Genomic DNA, 19,095 nt, shown 5'->3' on the forward strand with positions numbered 1-19,095 from the left:
GAGTTGTAGTTTCACAGCAGCTGGAGTGCCGAAGTTGTTGATCCCTGTTCTACAAGATATCTACATGACTTCTAAAGGTGTCCTGTGTTGTCTACCACTAAGATGTTGGCAGCAGATGCTTTAAAGGAGTTGTCCAGTGAATTTTATATTTTTGTAAACTGCTTGGGATCTGTCAGAATAACAAGCAAATTAACACGTACCTTTCCAGCCCCCTTCAATGCAGAGCTACCACTCGTTCCTCTCCCTGGGAGCAGTGAAGTGTTTTGGATGCAACGGAAACATCCCGTACACCACCGTTGCATATAACTGATCTCAGCGGTCTTGTGTCCTACACCAGTGATTGGTTGCAGTGCTGTTTGGGAAGTCACCACTACAGCTAACACAATACATCACCACTGGTTTCAGCTCAGGGAAAAAGAAGGATTGGTGGCCAGTCTTCCCTCCACAGCTTCTATAGTGCCACCATTCAGGGCCACTGTAGGCCTGCTCACTGTTGCAGGCCACAGTGCTCATAATGTTCTGATGCAGGCTGGCATCAGGATGTTCTGTGTGGGCTAAAATCTGGTGCCGCCTCTTCCCTTTTGCCACTCTGCTGCCATGTCCTCACCGGAAGGGGGGGAGGTCAAAGTAACAGCATGGCAAGAGAGAGGGAGTGGTGCCAGCTTTGTGCTCCACACATAGAACTGCAGCAGAAAAGTAGCACCTGATATTTCACCTAAGACCTTCTTACTGGCACAACAGTAAGAACACCCATTACTGGACCTGCTGATTTTCTCCACCAAGTAATATAGCAGGCTAGTTTTTTAAAATCTGTAACAAAACAGATGGGCGCACCATAGGGTAATTCTGTGAGTGTATAGTAATATACGGAGAAAGATGGTAAGGCTCACCTTGTGTGGTTGTGCAAATGTAGGCACAACACTATTGCAGGTATTTTCAAACAAGCCTGGACGTCTGGATATGGCGGTCTGCAGCCACGGGACCACAAGAAATCTTCAAAAGGAGAAGCCTGGAGCCCCCAAGAAGATGATGATGCAAAAGAACAAACCACGTCCCACGGCGCAAATTACCGTCAGCCAGTCACCAGGATCAAGAAGGAATCTTTTATTGCAGCGATACAACGCGTTTCGGGGAATCACTCCCCTTCATCAGGTACAAAAAAAGCTGCTTTTTTTGTACCTGATGAAGGGGAGTGATTCCCCGAAACGCGTTGTATCGCTGCAATAAAAGATTCCTTCTTGATCCTGGTGACTGGCTGACGGTAATTTGCGCCGTGGGACGTGGTTTGTTCTTTCTCCACCAAGGACATGGACAAGAAAAGTGAGGGCAGCACACAAGGTAAGTATGCTGCAGACAAGTACACCCTTCATGGGGGCTCAGTACTATGTGTAGCTGTAGGGCTATGGCCATTAGTGTGTGTGATAGACTGGCCCAGGAGGCATCAATTGGCATATACCAGTTCTCGGCTCCACATAGGCAGGCAGCCAGTCAGAGTGAGTGAGTTCACTTCTGCATGTAGAACTACAGTCCACTTATTAATGACACTGTAGTTTCTAGGACTGGTCAATAGATAGGATGTCCTCTTCATGTGCCTTCAGGGCACAATGCTGCACATAGTCATCATGGAAGAGCATAAGGCAATAGATTTGTTCATGATCAGAGAGTTATCACTGTGTTGTCTGAGGAGTTACATATGACTGCAGGTGACATCTACTATATTATCTATACTCAAAGAGTTATCCCTTTTTTTTTTATCTCTGGTGTTATATAGAACTGCAGGTGACATCTACTACATTATCAGTACTCAGAGAGTTATCATTGTGTTATCTGTGGTGTTATGTAGGACTGCAGGCATATCCACAGGAGTCCGATAGATGCAGGTCCCACCATGGGTCCCATTCTCCCATAGAAGAAAATGGAGAGAGCCACACATGTGGAGCCACCTGCATTAGAAAAATGAAGCTCTGTTTTTGAGATAGAGACTATCGGATAGAGTCTATTGGACTTTTACAGTATATCCACAGAAAAGTCAGAGAAGGGAATACCCCTTTAAACAATGGTCATGGTGATGGATTGGAGGAAGCTGGGAAGGTAAGCGTAAGTTTGCTTATTACTTTGACAGACCCCAAGTAGTTTATAAAAACCAAAAATACCTTGGACAACGTCTTTAAGAAGAGAGGTGGTAACTCCATGGATTAAACTTGGATTTGCAGCACCTCCCACAGATGCTCAATCAGATTAAAATCTGGGGAATTTAGAGGCCAAGTCAACACCTTGAACTCTTGGTCATCATGTTACTCAAACCATTTCTGAAACATTCATGCTCTAGACTTCATTATCCTGCTGGGATTGTTCACAGCCTTTAGGGAATATTGTTGGCATGAAGGGGTGTACTTTGTCTGAAACAATATTTAGGTATGTGCTATGTGTTAAAGTAACACCCACATGATTGCCAGGACTCAAGGTTTCCAAACAAAACATTTCCTAGAGCATTACACTGCTTCCATCTGCTTGTCATCTTCCCATATTGCATTCTGGTACAAGCTCTTTGAAGATTAGTGATGCACAAGCAACAGGCTATTTACATGATGTAAAAAAAAAAAAGATTCATCAGACCAGGGTACCGTAGTGTATTGCTTGGTGGTCCAGTTCCTGATCAGTCAGTGATTTGCTTATCCGTCATTTCATGATGAGAAGGACTGGAAAGTGGAGACTGGAGGGGGAGCTTCAACGATTGGAGCAGGAGCGGAAGAGGACTCGTTAGGTGAAAATTACTTTTTTTTTTTTTACAGTGTTCTGATGGTAATGTCTGTAAAGTGCTTCAGAATATAGAAGTGCTATATAAATGCATAAAATAAATAAATAATAAATAAATCTCAACCCATAAGGACATGGGATTAGGAGAGGCCTTACTCACTATGGCATGAATTCCCCCAAACCTATAACATTAGCAACAGGTGCAGAATTAGAAGACACACCTTGGAAGTGCACAGGCTAGTAAAACGTATCTTTTTATTGGGACCACACATGAATGAACATGCGTATGAGACATATACCATTTAATAGTCATTGTTTTGTTATGAGCATCCATTCCCCTCTTTCTAATTAAGATGCTGGAACAGAAAGTTTTGTAAGATAGGTAGAAATTGATTAACTATGTAAGCTATAGGCCCGTGCTATGTAAGATAGTCCTATGTGGTCTCATGTACATATTACCCAGATTTCAGTTGTTGAGTAGGATACATTCTGATCTTCTGTTGGCTAAACACAAATATATGGGTTCAACAACCGTAAATGTACCTAAGAAATAGGCACTAGTGGCATTACAGGGAATGTTTAATCAGAAAATGACCTAAGGTTTAAATCATGTTTTTAGAATTTATGGTTATTTTCTAACATTTTCCATGTCCCTATCTATATTAATTTTTTTTTTTTAAAACTACAATCATACAGTTTTTGCATTGGCCTGAAATATGTCAAGCCTTCCTGTTCTTTGCCTTCAAATATGTCAAGCCCATAGACACAATGGACAGAAGTTGACCTCATTGACCTCTATAGGAGATTTTTTTAGGCATGCATTGTGACCTACTGTATGCAGAGGTCAGAAGGGGGTAGATATGTGAATCCTGTGTTACCTATACAAATGTGATATCTGTTATTGTAATTCTGCCTGAGATGATAATGTGATAAGGCTACTGAAAAGTTACCTGTACAGAAAAGGTCTCAATATATTATTTTGCCAAGTGGCCAGTGCAAAAAGGTGCATCATTTTTATATATTTTTTTTAAATATAGATAGTGGCATGGAAACGGAAAAACAAAAAGTATCAAAAAACAATAGTTTAATAGGTCATCTTCTGATGGCACATTTATTTTAAAGAAATAAGTTAAATGTGTCACCTAGGAAAAAATTCAGACCTGCAATTCAGTACATGATGACTGAACTACAATTTTAATTATGACGAGGACATAACTAATGCAAGAGACAGGGATGAGAATACACATACAATGGCGGCAGCATGAACCATATCTTCAGAAGTCAAAGGTTCATTTCACTTTTCATCTCTGGTTTTGTGCTTCCGTAGGTCAGGTATTTTTACACAGAGACGGGAAATGCTATTTTGATAGAAAGGTAAAAGGAAACCAACATGGAATGACCAGTGATTAGAAACGTGTGCAGTAAATAAGCAGCAAGAGAAATAAGGCTCAATAGGAAAACTAGCCATGTTAATTTTATAGCTTAAACATAAGAAACCAAGATCTCCGGAGATTACATCCATGTACAATAGCATACTTTGCTTGAAGTGTAGCTACATTCCATGGCTGAAAAGCTCCTTCCTGATCATTTACCCAGCGATAAACTGCATTTCCCAGTGATCATGTGTTTCCTGAATGATTTGGCATGTCTGCAAGCAGTTCTATGACATACCTGGGGTAAGTGTAATTGAGTTTAGACTGCCCCAGGCATATGTATGATTATTTTTATGTGCTTATGTACTTCCTGTTTAGCAAATATAATCAAGCTCATGGTTGTAATTATCAGGGTAGCAGGCAAGGGACCGAGCAAAGAATTAGAGCCCCACTGTTACTTGTCATACTATTGAATGTTATTTTACTGTCATTGTATAAAATCTACTGTATAATCATGTCCATCAATTGTAGAAGTTAACTGTATGCAGAATAGGTCTTGACCATCTCCAGTTAAACTTCGCATTGTGATCATATCATAGTGGTAAATTAAAAGTTCCTGCATTTTACAGTAATTTAATTAGGAAGTTGCGTTATCATTTATTGCTGTGATGTTTATCAGAAAAATTAACTAGTGCAAGTGGAAGTGTTGCTTTGGCCAAGAAAATCTGGAAAATCAGCCGGTATTTAACTAGTTGCTGTGGACAACACTTCCATGTGCATTGCTTTCTTTTGTTTCTGCAGCTTCTGTGTTTTACATTACATAGCAAGCTGCAGGATGCTGTTCTGTTGAATTTTCATCTGATCATAAATTAGCTTAGAAGATTGTTAAGGCATAGAGACAGAGGGACTGGTTAACAAGCTGTTAGACAACCAGATTGACGCATTTCAATATGAACAGAATTCTGCAGCTCCTATGTACTATGAGCAACGGGAAATGTTTAATAATACTGTGCTTAAAAGAAACCTAAAATGATTCAAATCACTGGTTTTAACAAATAAAGGCTATTCATTGAAAAATAAATAGTTAAGGGTGAGTTCACATCACCGTTATGGATTCCGTCATTGTTTTCCGTTATAACTTGGTTATAAAGGAAAATAACGGAATCCATAAGATGGAAGTCAAAACGGAAGCCTTTAAGAGGCATTCCGTTTTCATCCGCCATAATACAAGTCTATCGGAAGCATAACGGATCCGTCTGGTTTCCGTTATGCAGGACTGGACTCCTGCATAACAGAAACCAGACGGATCCGTTATGATTGCCCATAGACTTCTATTATTACGGAAAGCAAAACGGAATGCCTCTTAAAGGCTTCCGTTTTGACTTCCGTCTTATGGATTCCGTTATTTTCCGTTGTAACCATGTTATAACGGAAAACAATAACGGAATCCATAACTGTCATTCTCCGGTTTACATTGTGCATCTATTCCTAACAATTTTCAAGATATACGCTTGTTGTCAATCAATAGGAATCTTCATGATTTACTTCCAGTAGGATAAAATCTGTCCTGGTCATGTGATGGACATCCAAGTGCAGTTATGACAGCCATGATTTGTTATGCACCTCTGTGACGATTATAACAGTGAGTTAGATTGAACCAAGAAACTCCAATTTTTCATGAAATAAAACACATAAAAACAATCAACAAAAGTACATAAGTCAACCTACAACACCCCCTCCCCACTTTCTAAAATGCCCCCAATCTCCAGAACGAGTCCTTGAAAAGTCCTAGTTGTGAAACCATCATTCTACAAATATTCCAAGTAAACAGTGAAGGTTCCTATTGGATGACAGCAAGCAGAGATCTTGAAAACTGTGAGGAATTGATTTGGAAACTATAACTGTTCATTATATAAGAGTAATCATTATTTGCAGAGTCCATAAAAGCCCTTCGACCCATATCCTTACATTTGCCATATGCATTGTATGTATTTTAACGCTTGTCTTTCATGTGTCCATCATATGCTTCATACGCTTATTGACATGTTTACCTAATTTTTTTTCAGTTGAGTATGACAAGGAGCTTTCACCTCGCCTAAGACATCATAAGGAATTCAAGTTTAATTTATCTCAGATTCCTGAGGGAGAAGCAGTGACAGCTGCAGAATTCCGAATATACAAGGACTGTGTTCTGGGCAGCTTTGAGAATCAGACTTTTTTAATCAGCATTTATCAAGTATTAACAGAGCACCGAAACAGGTATAGTCCATTTTCTATTTCTGTATACATGTCCATAACCATATTAATGCTCATTAATGCATGGTAGCATTCCATGCCCACTGCCATCCCACTATCTGGGGCGGGCACAGGCACTGCATCACAAATAGCCTGTGCGCCTTGGCCAGGCCCCGCTGGCCCTCCTCTGCCCTCCAGCAGCAGGGTGAGCACCAAAGTCCTGTGTCCCTCGGAGAGCGCAGCCTGCTCCAGGCTGCAAAGCCTCTTCCTCCCTCCCATAGGGGACCCGAGTGTTCCAGCTCTTAAAGGGCAAGTACACAATTACTCCAATCTCCACTAGCCAATGGCTGGACACCTGTGGGTACTTTAGGCATCTTTTTGAGAGGAGTGGTGCCTGAGCTTTAGGTATTTTAGCTTGCTAGTCCTAATGAAGGCATGCTTTTCTGTTTGTCTGTCTGTGTACCGTATTCTGCCTATTTACGGACTTTGACCTCTGTTGCCTGGCTTGGCTTCTGCCTGTTTATGGTATTGACCATCAGCTGCCTGCCTTGACTTTGGACCTGTTTTACGGATATGCATGAACTTTGCCTGCCCTGACCTTGGCCTGTTTCCTGACTACAGGTATTGCCTGTTCCCTCTGTCAGATGCTATTCCAAGAGGTAGCAGCATGGCTGCTCCACTGCAGTGAAGACCAGATCCCAGTATAGTGGTTAAAGGGTGAAAACCAGGGGACCACTAGGATAACTATGTTAGGTCTAGCCAGTTATACCAATTAGTTGGCACAGTGGTTTCACAACCATCTTTAAATTAGAGGGTCTACAGGATGCTGCTAATTACAGTCATGCATATGAGATATTCTCCTGAAGTCCTGATCAATTATGTCCTGCTATTGCCAGCCAGCCATCACCTTCATTTGCAGTGGTGTCATGAACGAGAAACCTGGACTGCTATTGACTAGACAAAGTAATAAATCCAGGTTCTGTTTGGGGTCTGACAATGGTCGATTTCGAGTATGGAGGTCTCGTGGTGAGTGCTTCAATCCTCCCTTTGCAGTGGAGCAACACACTGCCCTCAACTGCAGGTGTGATGATCTGGGGAACCATCGCATATGACAGTCTGTCACTTCTAGTAGTGATACGAGGAACACTCACAGCTCTGCGATATGTGCAGCACATCCTGAAGCCATGTTTTGCCCCTTATGGCACGGCTTCCAGCTGGCTTTTTCAGCAGTATAATGCTTGCCCACATACAGCAAAGGTTTCTCAAGAATGTCTCCACCAGATTGCAACACTCGGCCTGCCCGGTCTCCAGATTTATCACCAATCGAGCATTTATGGGAACAGCTGGCACACCAGCTTAAACAATATATAAGTGCGCAGGATCTACAGGCCTAGCTGCAATATCTGTGGGCAAATGTGCCGCAGGATCCATAGGAGACTTGTATGCCTCTATGCCAACTGTATCTCATTTTGTATCCAGACTAGAGGTGGCCCATCAGGGTACTAGAGCCTCCTTTCAGTTGTACAGTTTTCTCCAAATAAACATATCCTTTCACTCTAATATTGTAATCACTTAGATTTCTTTGGATTCCAACAACTCCTTCTTAGTGTGGTATTTTTTTGTCAATTAGTGTACAGCATTACTTGCTCTAACAATAAGAAACAGAGTAAAAAAAAAACTGGTGTATGTGGGTGACACGGGCATGCACAGGCTGCAGCTTACTGTGCAGTGGCAGAATATATTTACAAATAGCAGGCACAAATAATTATTCTGTAGTTTCTATAAATTTACTTTAAGTGGGAAGGATGTTATTTACTATATGGATGACTTGATTCAGCATTATTCTTTAAAGGGATTTCCAGATCAGGGGCCCCATAGTAAAACTTAGCATGCTTCTACACTGCTTCTGAAAAGCAGAGAAGCTCCTGTATGTCTGTAAGTGTGATTTATCCCTGCTTATCTGGTTTCTGAGCTCCCTAGAAGAAAATAAACATAGTGGGAAGTAAGAAACAAAAAATACAAAAGTCAGTCCTGTGTCCAAACACGGACAATAAATCGCGCTGCTGGTTCCGGTGTAGTGTGGTAGGCAATTCACACTGGATAGTCAGATAATAAGGATTTGGAAACCGCGCTGCTTGAGATTATACCATCCTGTTCACAGGTGAATGAAACTGGGCACCTGCCTCTATCCTCCTCACCCAAAGGATCCGATCCTCCACAGACCACCTCCTCTACAGGGTTAAGAAAAATCGGCAAATAGTGTAGCACCCTCTTAAAAGTTGGTATAAAAGGTTTTATTCTACTTACAAAACGGCAGTAGACAAAAGGCATATAACAAAGGTAAAACCATCACGTTCCTGCCCGACCCGGGTTTCGCTCACTGGCTTCCTCAGGGGCGACAATAGTGGGAAGTAAGGGCAGTGAGGTCACTGCATACAGTACTGGCCGATTCCACCCACTGTTTCTGAGAGAAATGCATCTAGCTGTGCAGCTGAAGAGACTTTAGGGAAGCCCAAACGTAACTGTTCCTTCACAGTTATGACTGTACAAAGAAGCACTGGCAATATACAAACTCATTTTGAAAACTCAAATATGATTTCTTTTTTTCAACTCTTTCTATAAATTTTACTCCATGGACAATGTTTAAAAATGCAGTAATAATTCAAAACCTTGCTGTGTGTTTACTCAGTTTTTTTAAATCTAGTATTACATTTTGTTTCCATTTCAATTACCATTCAGCCTAAGAAATATGCAATATTGGGGCTGCTTAAAAGGGGAGGGGGGGGAGAATATTTTTTCACACTACTATAATGTTGACTTCACACTTGCTGATGCTTTTTATTTGGTTGATTTAGGGAGCTGTTTGGGTTAGCCAACACCTTGTAAAATGCCCCATTAGGACTGTTACTTTTGTGGTTATAGCAAGGGAGACCCTAAACAGGACCCACCTCTGTTATCCAGAAATAACAGCAACATCAATTGACTTTGCCAACACAGTAATTCACGAAAGTCAGTACATGTGACATATTATTCAACATTTCATACAAACAGCAGAGATATTTTATCAAGATACTTGATGTTATAACATCTGCAGAAGCTGATGTGGATGCATATTTTAATTTCTCCCTGTGATTCATTAGGAATGTCATTTCAGGTCTGGTGGGAGCCCCGTGCTCATAATGTTCATAAAAGGAAGTATAGAGATAGAAGCAGCCAGCTTCATATTTGGAAGATTTACGTTATTTTCTAATCCGACACATGTAAGCCAACTAAGAGCAGCTGTTCTGCGCATACAAGGATACATTTCTTGATATGTCAAATTTCGTTAAGTACTTATACCATATTTCACTTTCTTTGATGCTCTTAGGAATTTTTCAGAAATTTAAAGATGTTGTTTGGCAAAATGGTTCTCCAAGAATGTCTGGTTTTAAACTGCAAAGCAGTTATCAAGATAAATGAGTATAAGATGGAAGATTGCTGTTTGGAGATGACCTTACACAATGGATCCACAATCACACAAATTGTCATCCAGGGACTTATTTATCAATGTTATTTTGGCTCAAGAAGACAAAGTTGATGCTAAGAAATTTCATCAGTCTTTTCAAAATGCGACTTCCATGAAAAATATTTCTTAAAGGCGTTTTCATTACTCATTATAAGAGATTCACAATCAGCCATTAGTTCAGGAGAAAGCACATAAATCACTGTGCTAAACGTTGACATATCATTGGAAAATATCACTTTACCTCTAAACTGTCAATTATAGCTTATGATACTGCTGAATAAAAGAAGAAAAAAAGCATCACACTTAAACTAACTGGGTGCAATATATTATGGGAAAACCCCTTTAAGTCTGCTTCTCAGACCCCCACCAATATAATATTAAAGGGATCGTCTCACTTCGGCATATGGCATTTATCATGTAGATTAAGTGAATACAAGGCACTTTCTGATGTATTGTGATTGTCCATATTGCCTGCTTTGCTGGCTGGATTCATTTTTCAATCGCATTGTACACTGCTCTTTTCCAGGGGTTATGACCACCTTGCAATCCAGCAGCAGTGGCCGTGCTTGCACACTAGGAAAAAGCACCAGCCTCTCTGGTGGCGGGTACTGTGAGAGTGCACATAGGCACGCATGCGCAGCAACTCCTGTCCCTGCCACCTTGTATCTCTACTACAGCGGTGGTCATAATCCCTGGATACGAGCAGTGTAAAATGCGATGGAAAAAATTAATGAAGCCAGTAAAGGAGGCAATATGGACAATCACATTACATTAGTAAGTGCCTTGTATTAACTTTGTCTAAGCAATAAATGGCCCAGAAAGCCCCTTTAACCCATTAAGTTCCATGCCTAGTTTAGCATTAGGGCCAACAGTATCTAATTCATTTTTGCATCACCGCCTTCTTAGAGCCATAACTTTATCTTTACTTTTTCATTGGAACTTGTTTTTGGGAGATGAGTTCTATTTTTTGGTGCTATTTTGGGGCATTGTCTTTATTAGGCGCCCAGCTGCCAAGGCAGTGCATTGACACCCTGCAACGACACCCTCATTCACGGGGGATAATAGGGACAGAGGGAGCTATTGACCATGACATCTAGGGCATTAAACAGTCAGAATTGGAGTTATCTACAATCCTCCCATTACAGCGGGAGTCCAGCCGTCAGTTAGTGCTGAACGTCCACTGTGATTATGCAGGCACAGCTCCTGTACCCGCATGATCTCCATGACATAAAGTAATAAACGCTCATCTTTGAGGTGCAGTTACCTCATGGTGGCTTAACAGGTTAATATGCTATTGCCATAATCATCTAAAAGCAATTTGAAAACAATGAAATGATGAGAGGAGCTCATGTCAAGCTAAGGGTCCATTCACACGGATTGATGATTGGTCCAACAATCACACTTTTGGATGCTTATTCCCAATCATTATCCCTTGGTAATGTCCTTTCATGTAGAGTGTTGTGTGTAGACATGTGTTCATACAGAACATTAGTGGCGCTCATTATGGAGGTGAAAGGGAATTACTAGTTGAGGTTTATCACAATAAGACCTCTTGCACACGACCGTGTGTCCCCCTTGGCCGTATTGTGGCCCGCAACTTGTCCTATCTTTTTGCGGAACGGACGGATCGCGGTCCCCATTCAAGTTAATGGGGTCGCGATCTGCATGCGGCTGGCCCACTGTCGGTGCCCGTGCATTGCGGACTGCAATTTAAGGTACGCTGCACGGGCAGCACACTGTTCAAATAAACTAGGCTTTTGTCTGGAACTTCACTGTAAAGTGAAGTTCCAGACAAAAGCCTAGTTTATTTGAACAGCAATAATCAGTGGTGTAAGCAAAATATTACCAGTGGCGTGTCAGTGGTTTGGGGGGGGTCCACCCCAGGTGCCAGCTTATGCAGGGGTGCCGGTCACCAGACCGTGGAGGGGGCAACAGTTCACTGTGCGACACAAGAGCCTATGGCTTCCATGCCCGCAGTTCAGAGTCTCGCGAGATAACGTGATGATGCGCTGCAGGAGAGCACAGTGATGTGTTCGCTACTGCTTTTGCGAGACGAAGGAACTCAGGAGATGCAGTGGAAGAGAGTGGAACCAGGTGAATATATATATATATTTTATATATCCATATATATATCCATGGTATATCCATTCTAATGCTGGCAGTACTGGGGGCACCACAGTAGGACTGTATACGCCTTATACAGTCCTGATTAAAAGTTTAAGACCACTTGAAAAATGGCAAAAAATCTTATTTTACATTGTTGGATCTTAACAAGGTTCCAAGTAGAGCTTCAACATGCAACAAGAAGAAATGAGAGTGAGACAAAATGTTTTTTGAGCATTAAATTCATTGAAAATAACGATTAAACTGAAACAGGCTGTTTTTCAGCTGATCCAAATTTTAGGACCACATGCCTTTAAAAAGCCAAATCTGTGCAAAGATGTGGATTCATTATCATTTTCTGTCAGGTAGTCACACGTTGTGATGGCAAGGGCAAAAAAACTCTCCCTTTTTGAACGTGGTCAGGTTGTTGAACTGCATAAGCAGGGTCTCTCACAGCGCGCCATCGCTGCTGAGGTGGGACGCAGTAAGACAGTCATTTGGAATTTCTTAAATAACCCTGAGGGTTATGGAACAAAAAAGTCAAGCCAGAGGATCCAATTGGCTGTCCGTCAAGACACTGAAATTAAGGCCCTTACTGGTGCTGACTGCACCCCATAACCATCAGACGGCATCTGAGATTGAAGGGCTTCAAAAACAAAAAACGTCTTCAAAGACCTCATCTCCTTGAACGCCACAGAACTGCTCGTTTGGACTTTGCAAGAGAGCACCAAACATGGGATATTCAAAGGTGGAAGAAAGTTTTATTCTCTGATGAGAAAAAATTTAACCTTGATGGTCCTGATGGTTTCCAACGTTACTTTCATGACAAGCAGATCCCACCTGAGATGTTTTCTACGCGCCACAGTGGAGGGGGCGCCATAATGGTCTGGGGTGCTTTTTCCTTCAGTGGAACAATGGAGCTTCAGGAAGTGCAGGGGCGTCAAACGGCCGCTAGCTATGTCCAGATGTTGCAGAGAGCATTCCTCATGACTGAGGGCCCTCGTCTGTGTGGTAACAACTGCGTTTTTCAACAGGACAACGCTACAGTACACAATGCCCGCAGGACAAGGGACTTCTTCCAGGAGAATAACATCACTCTTTTGGCCCATCCTGTGTGTTCCCCTGATCTAAATCCAATTGAGAACCTTTGGGGATGGATGGCAAGGGAAGTTTACAAAAATGGTTAACAGTTCCAGACAGTAGATGGCCTTCGTGCGACCGTCTTCACCACTTGGAGAAATGTTCCCACTCACCTCATGGAAACGCTTCCATTAAGCATGCCGAAACAAATTTTGGAAGTGATAAACAATAACGGCGGAGCTACTCATTACTGAGTTCATGTTTGGAAGTTGGATTTCTGTTTTGGGGGGGGTTTAGTTTTTTTTAGAGGTGTGGTCCTAAACTTTTGATCAGCTGAAAAACAGCCTGTTTCAGTTTATTTGTTGTTTTCATTAAATTGAATGCTCAAAAAATGTTTTGTGTTTGTTTCCTCTTGTTGCATGTTGAAGCTCTACTTGGAACCTTGTTAAGATTCAGCCATGCTAAATATGATTTTTTTGCCATTTTTCAAATGGTCTTAAACTTTTGATAAGGACTGTATATACCACAGAGGAGGAATGATATCTACTAATAACACGGGGAAGGGGGGCATTTTATATTATAATAATACAGAGGGGGCCATTATATATTATACTAATATAGAAGAGGCCATTATATATTATAATAATACAGAGGGGCCATTATATATTATAATAATACAGAGGAGGCCATTATACAGTCAGGTCCATAAATATTGGGACATCAATACAATTTTAACATTTTTGGCTCTATACACCACCACAATGGATTTGAAATGAACGAACAAGATGTGCTTTAACTGCAGACTGTCAGCTTTAATTTGAGGGTATTTACATCCAAATCAGGTGAACGGTGTAGGAATTACAACAGTGTGCATATGTGCCTCCCACTTGTTAAGGAACCAAAAATAAATGGGACAATTGGCTTCTCAGCTGTTCCATGGCCAGGTGTGTGTTATTCCCTCATTATCACAATTTACAATGAGCAGATAAAAGGTCCAGAGTTCATTTGAAGTGTGCCATTTGCATTTGGAATCTGTTGCTGTCAACTCTCAAGATGAGATACAAAGAGCTGTCACTATCAGTGAAGCAAGCCATCATTAGGCTGAAAAAACAAAACAAACCCATCAAATAGATAGCAAAAACATTAGTCGTGGCCAAAACAACTGTTTGGAACATTCTTAAAAAGAAGGAACGCACCGGTGAGCTCAGCAACACCAAAAGACCCGGAAGTCCACGGAAAACAACTGTGGTGGATGACCGAAGAATTCTTTCCCTGGTGAAGAAAACACCCTTCACAACAGTTGGCCAGATCAAGAACACTCACCAGGAGGTAGGTGTATGTGTGTCAAAGTCAACAATCAAGAGAAGACTTCACCAGAGTGAATACAGAGGGTTCACCACAAGATGTAAACCATTGGTGAGCCTCAAAAACAGGAAGGCCAGATTAGAGTTTGCCAAACGACATCTAAAAAAGCCTTCACAGTTCTGGAACAACATCCTATGGACAGATGAGACCAAGATCAACTTGTACCAGAGTGATGGGAAGAGAAGAGTATGGAGAAGGAAAGGAACTGCTCATGATCCTAAGCATACCACCTCATCAGTGAAGCATGGTGGTGGTAGTGTCATGGCGTGGGCATGTATGGCTGCCAATGGAACTGGTTCTCTTGTATTTATTGATGATGTGACTGCTGACAAAAGCAGGAGGATGAATTCTGAAGTGTTTCGGGCAATATTATCTGCTCATATTCAGCCAAATGCTTCAGAACTCATTGGACGGCGCTTCCCAGTGCAGATGGACAATGACCCAAAGCGTACTGCAAAAGCAACGAAAGAGTTTTTTAAGGGAAAGAAGTGGAATGTTATGCAATGGCCAAGTCAATCACCTGACCTGAATCCGATTGAGCATGCATTTCACTTGCTGAAGACAAAACTGAAGGGAAAATGCCCCAAGAACAAGCAGGAACTGAAGACAGTTGCAGTAGAGGCCTGGCAGAGCATCACCAGGGATGAAACCCAGCGTCTGGTGATGTCTATGCGTTCCAGACTTCAGGTTGTAATTGACTGCGAAGGATTTGCAACCAAGTATTAAAAAGTGAAAGTTTGATTTATGATTATTATTCTGTCCCATTACTTTTGGTTCCTTAACAAATGGGAGCCACATATGCGAACGGTGTAATTCCTACACCGTTCACCTGATTTGGATGTAAATACCCTCAAATTAAAGCTGACAGTCTGCAGTTAAAGCACATCTTGTTCGTTTCATTTCAAATCCATTGTGGTGGTGTATAGAGCCAAAAATGTTAGAATTGTGTTGATGTCCCAATATTTATGGACCTGACTGTATATAATACTAATACAGAGGGGCCATTATATATAATACTAATACAGAGGGGCCATTATATATTATAATAATACAGAGGGGACCATTATATATTTTAATAATACAGAAGGGGGCATTATATATTATACTAATACAGAGGAGGCCATTTTATGTATTATAATAATACAGAGGGGGCCATTATATATTATAATAATACAGAGGAGGCCATTTTATATTATAATAATACATAGGAGCCATTATATATTATAATAATACAGAGGGGGCCATTATATATTATAATAATACAGGGGGGCCATTATATATATATTATACTACTACAGAGGGGGCCATTATATATATTATACTACTACAGAGGGGGCCATTATATATATAATACTACTACAGAGGGGGCCATTATATATTATACTAATACAGAGGGGGCCATTATATATTATAATAATACAGAGGAGGCCATTATATATTATAATAATACAGAGGGGGCCATTATATATTATGATAATACAGAGGGGGCCATTATATATTATAATATTACAGGGGGGCCATTATATATTATAATAATGCAGAGGAGGCCATCATATATTATAATAATACAGAGGGGGCCATTATGTATTATAATTAAAGATGAGCGAATTTCTTGAAAATTCGATTCGGCTGATTCGCCGAATTTCACAAAAAGATTTGCTTTGTGACTTATTACTTCACCACGAAGAGCACGAAGATACGGTAATTGGCAGTGTGCCACTTGCAAGGGGGCCCTGTGGGCCCTCCTGGATTAGGGTCCTGGTCGCAATTGCGACCTCTAAGACCCCTATAGCTACGCCACTGGCAGGACCTCTGTGGTACGACTTATTAAGACCACCTCATACACACGATCGTATCCGTTTTGTGGTCTGAAAATCGTGAATCGCGAAACACAGATCTTGGCCGACTGCATGCCACAATTTTGCATGTCCTATCCTTGTCCACATAACAGACAAGAATAGGACATGTTCTATCTTTTTTGCACGGCTGTGGAGCGGACATACGAATGCGGACAACACATGGTGTGCTGTCTGCATCTTTTGCGGCCCCATTGTAATGAATCGGATTGTATGCAGAGGAAAAATACAGTGGCCTTAACAACATGTGGCCAGAAAATTAGTGCAAATTACATCAGAAATCTATTCCAGCTCTTGGCTGGAGTAGATTTCAGTTCTGGTGCGCGGGTGGCCCAACATGCACCACAAGTATTAGGAGGTATGCGCAGCAGTGTACACAACGTTGGTCTTAATAAATCTCCCACATTGTTCTGCTTCTACTCCAGATACTTGCAAGGTATTGACTATCTATGATCAAACAATTGTAAAAGATACTCAATTTTCTTGTCCTATTCAAAATTGTTAATGCAATGCAGTGTGACTAGCACTGATTACTTGTAACTGGTGATACAGTACATATACTTGGGCAACATCAGAACAAGTCTGATTTATTATACTCTTTACTGCAGTCTAAAGGCTTTTTTTTGGATTCAAACAAAATATCTGAATATTAAACAATACCCCAAGGCACCTACCAATGGTTTCTTACTCATTCTAAGAACAAATTAAATGAACTGTAATTAAAATGAGATTATAGAGGACCCGTCTCTGCTGCCTTTGAAGTAGTATAGATGGAAAGTTTTGGTGGATTATAATATTTTATTAACTACTTTGTTTAGCGTTTCACTGTAGTGTTGTTCATGCTCGCCAATTTAACACCTGCTTAATTGAAAGATTTAACATTCAGCCATTATTCAAAAAGATGTAATTGACATGGGGGTTTTATTCCGTTTCTGGTATCCTTCAAGAGTTTGACATTTATAGTCAATACGTAAGCGAGCTTTAAATTAGCATGAAAAAAGAGACGTGACAAGTTTGTTAATGTTATGTAGACTGCCTGTCAAAATAAAAAGTCACCACCCAAAAAAAAGGTCACACACTCTAATATTTCGTTAGACGGCCTTTAGCTTTGATTATGGCATGCATTCACTGTGGCATTGTTTCGATAAGCTTCTGCAATGTCACAAGGTTTATTTTCATCCAGTGTTGCATTAATTTTTCACCAAGATCTTGCTTTGATGATGGTAGAGTCTGACTGCTGCGCAAAGCCTTCTCCAGCACATCCCAAAGATTCTCAATGGGGTTAAGATCTGGACTCTGTGGTGGCCAATCCATGTGTGAAAATGATGTCTCATGCTCCCTGAAACACTCTTTCACAATTTTAGCCCGATGAATCCTGACAGGGGCGTAGGTATAGGGGGTGCAGAGGTAGCAGGTCGCTACCAGTCCCAGGAGCCTGAGGGGGCCCAAAGACCCTTGTGCCACAGAAGAAGACACTGGTATTATAGAAAGTGTATGCAAGTTACACCTCTGGCTGGACAGAAGGGGTTAGGTTAAGAATTTGGTATGGAGGAGGGGGGGTGCAGTTTCAATTTTTACCTCATGCAGCACAAAGATTTGAGGGAAGGGGGGCCCAAGCTGAACTCTTGCCCCAGGGCCCATGAGCCTTTAGCTATGCCCTTGAATCCTGACATTGTCATCTTGGAATATGCCCATGCCATCAGGGAAGAAAAAATCCATTGATGGAATAACCTGGTCATTCAGTATGTTCAGGTAGTCAGCTGACCTCATTCTTGGAGAAAATACTGTTGCTGAACCTAGACCTGACCAACTGCAGTAACCCCAGATCATAGCACTACCCCCACAGGCTTGTACAGTAGGCACTAGGCATGATGGGTGCATCACTTCATCCGCCTCTCTTCTTACCCTGATGCGCCCATCACTCCGGAACAGGGTAAATCTTGACTCATCAGACCACATGACCTTCTTCCATTGCTCCAGAGTCCAATCTTTATGGCAAATTGAAGCCTTTTTATCTGGTTTGCCTCACTAATTTGTGGTTTTCTTACGGCTACACAGCTGTTCAGTCCCAATCCCTTGAGTTGCCTTCACATTGTGCATGTGGAAATGCTCTTACTTTCACTATTAAGCATAGCCCTGAGTTATACTGTTGTTTTTCTTTGATTTGATTTCACCAAACGTTTAAATGATCGCTGATCACGATCATTCAGGATTTTTTTCCTGCCACATTTCTTCCTCGAATACGATGGGTCCCCACTATCCTTCCAGTTTTTAATAATGCGTTGGACAGTTCTTAACCCAATTTTAGTAGTTTCTGCAATCTCCTTAGATGTTTTCTCTGTTTGATGCATGCCAATGATTTGACCTTTCTCAAACAGACTAACATCTTTTCCATGACCACAAGATGTTTTTCAACATGGTTGTTTAAGAAATAAGAAGCAACTCATTGCACCAGTTGGGGTTAAATAACGTATTGCCAGCTGAAAGATAATTGCCCATGCAGTAATTGTCCAATAGGAGGCTCATAACTATTTGCTTAGTTAAATCCAGGTGGCAATTTTTTTTGGGGGACAGGCAGTGTATTTTGCTTGCAGTTTTAAAATTTTATTAAATCATCTATTGTTTGTATGGCAGATACCTCACATGTAAAGAAAATTTAAAGGGGCTATCCAAATATTAATGTAAAAAAATATAGTGTACAATCATATAGGACAACTTCTAACAAAACTTTAACTAGCCCTGTTCTGCACATGGGTCCAGAGCTGCCCCATTCATTGCTCCAATTGCTCTGCGAGATTTATTTAAAACTGGCAGCTCATGA

At 41.1% G+C, this 19,095-nt stretch overlaps 1 protein-coding gene across 1 annotated transcript in view; it reads left to right on the forward strand.

Annotated features, from left to right (window-relative positions):
* The window catches only part of BMP6 (bone morphogenetic protein 6), a 154,382-nt gene that overhangs the window by 114,320 nt on the left and 20,967 nt on the right, over window positions 1-19,095 (forward strand). Inside the window, exon 2 of the mRNA XM_040432107.1 lies at window positions 6,197-6,389. Coding sequence (XP_040288041.1) covers window positions 6,197-6,389 — 193 coding nt within the window. The remainder of the gene's footprint in view (window positions 1-6,196; window positions 6,390-19,095) is intronic.

Source organism: Bufo bufo, chromosome 5 (assembly GCF_905171765.1).
Source record: "Bufo bufo chromosome 5, aBufBuf1.1, whole genome shotgun sequence".
In the NCBI taxonomy this organism is placed as follows: Eukaryota; Metazoa; Chordata; class Amphibia; order Anura; family Bufonidae; genus Bufo; species Bufo bufo.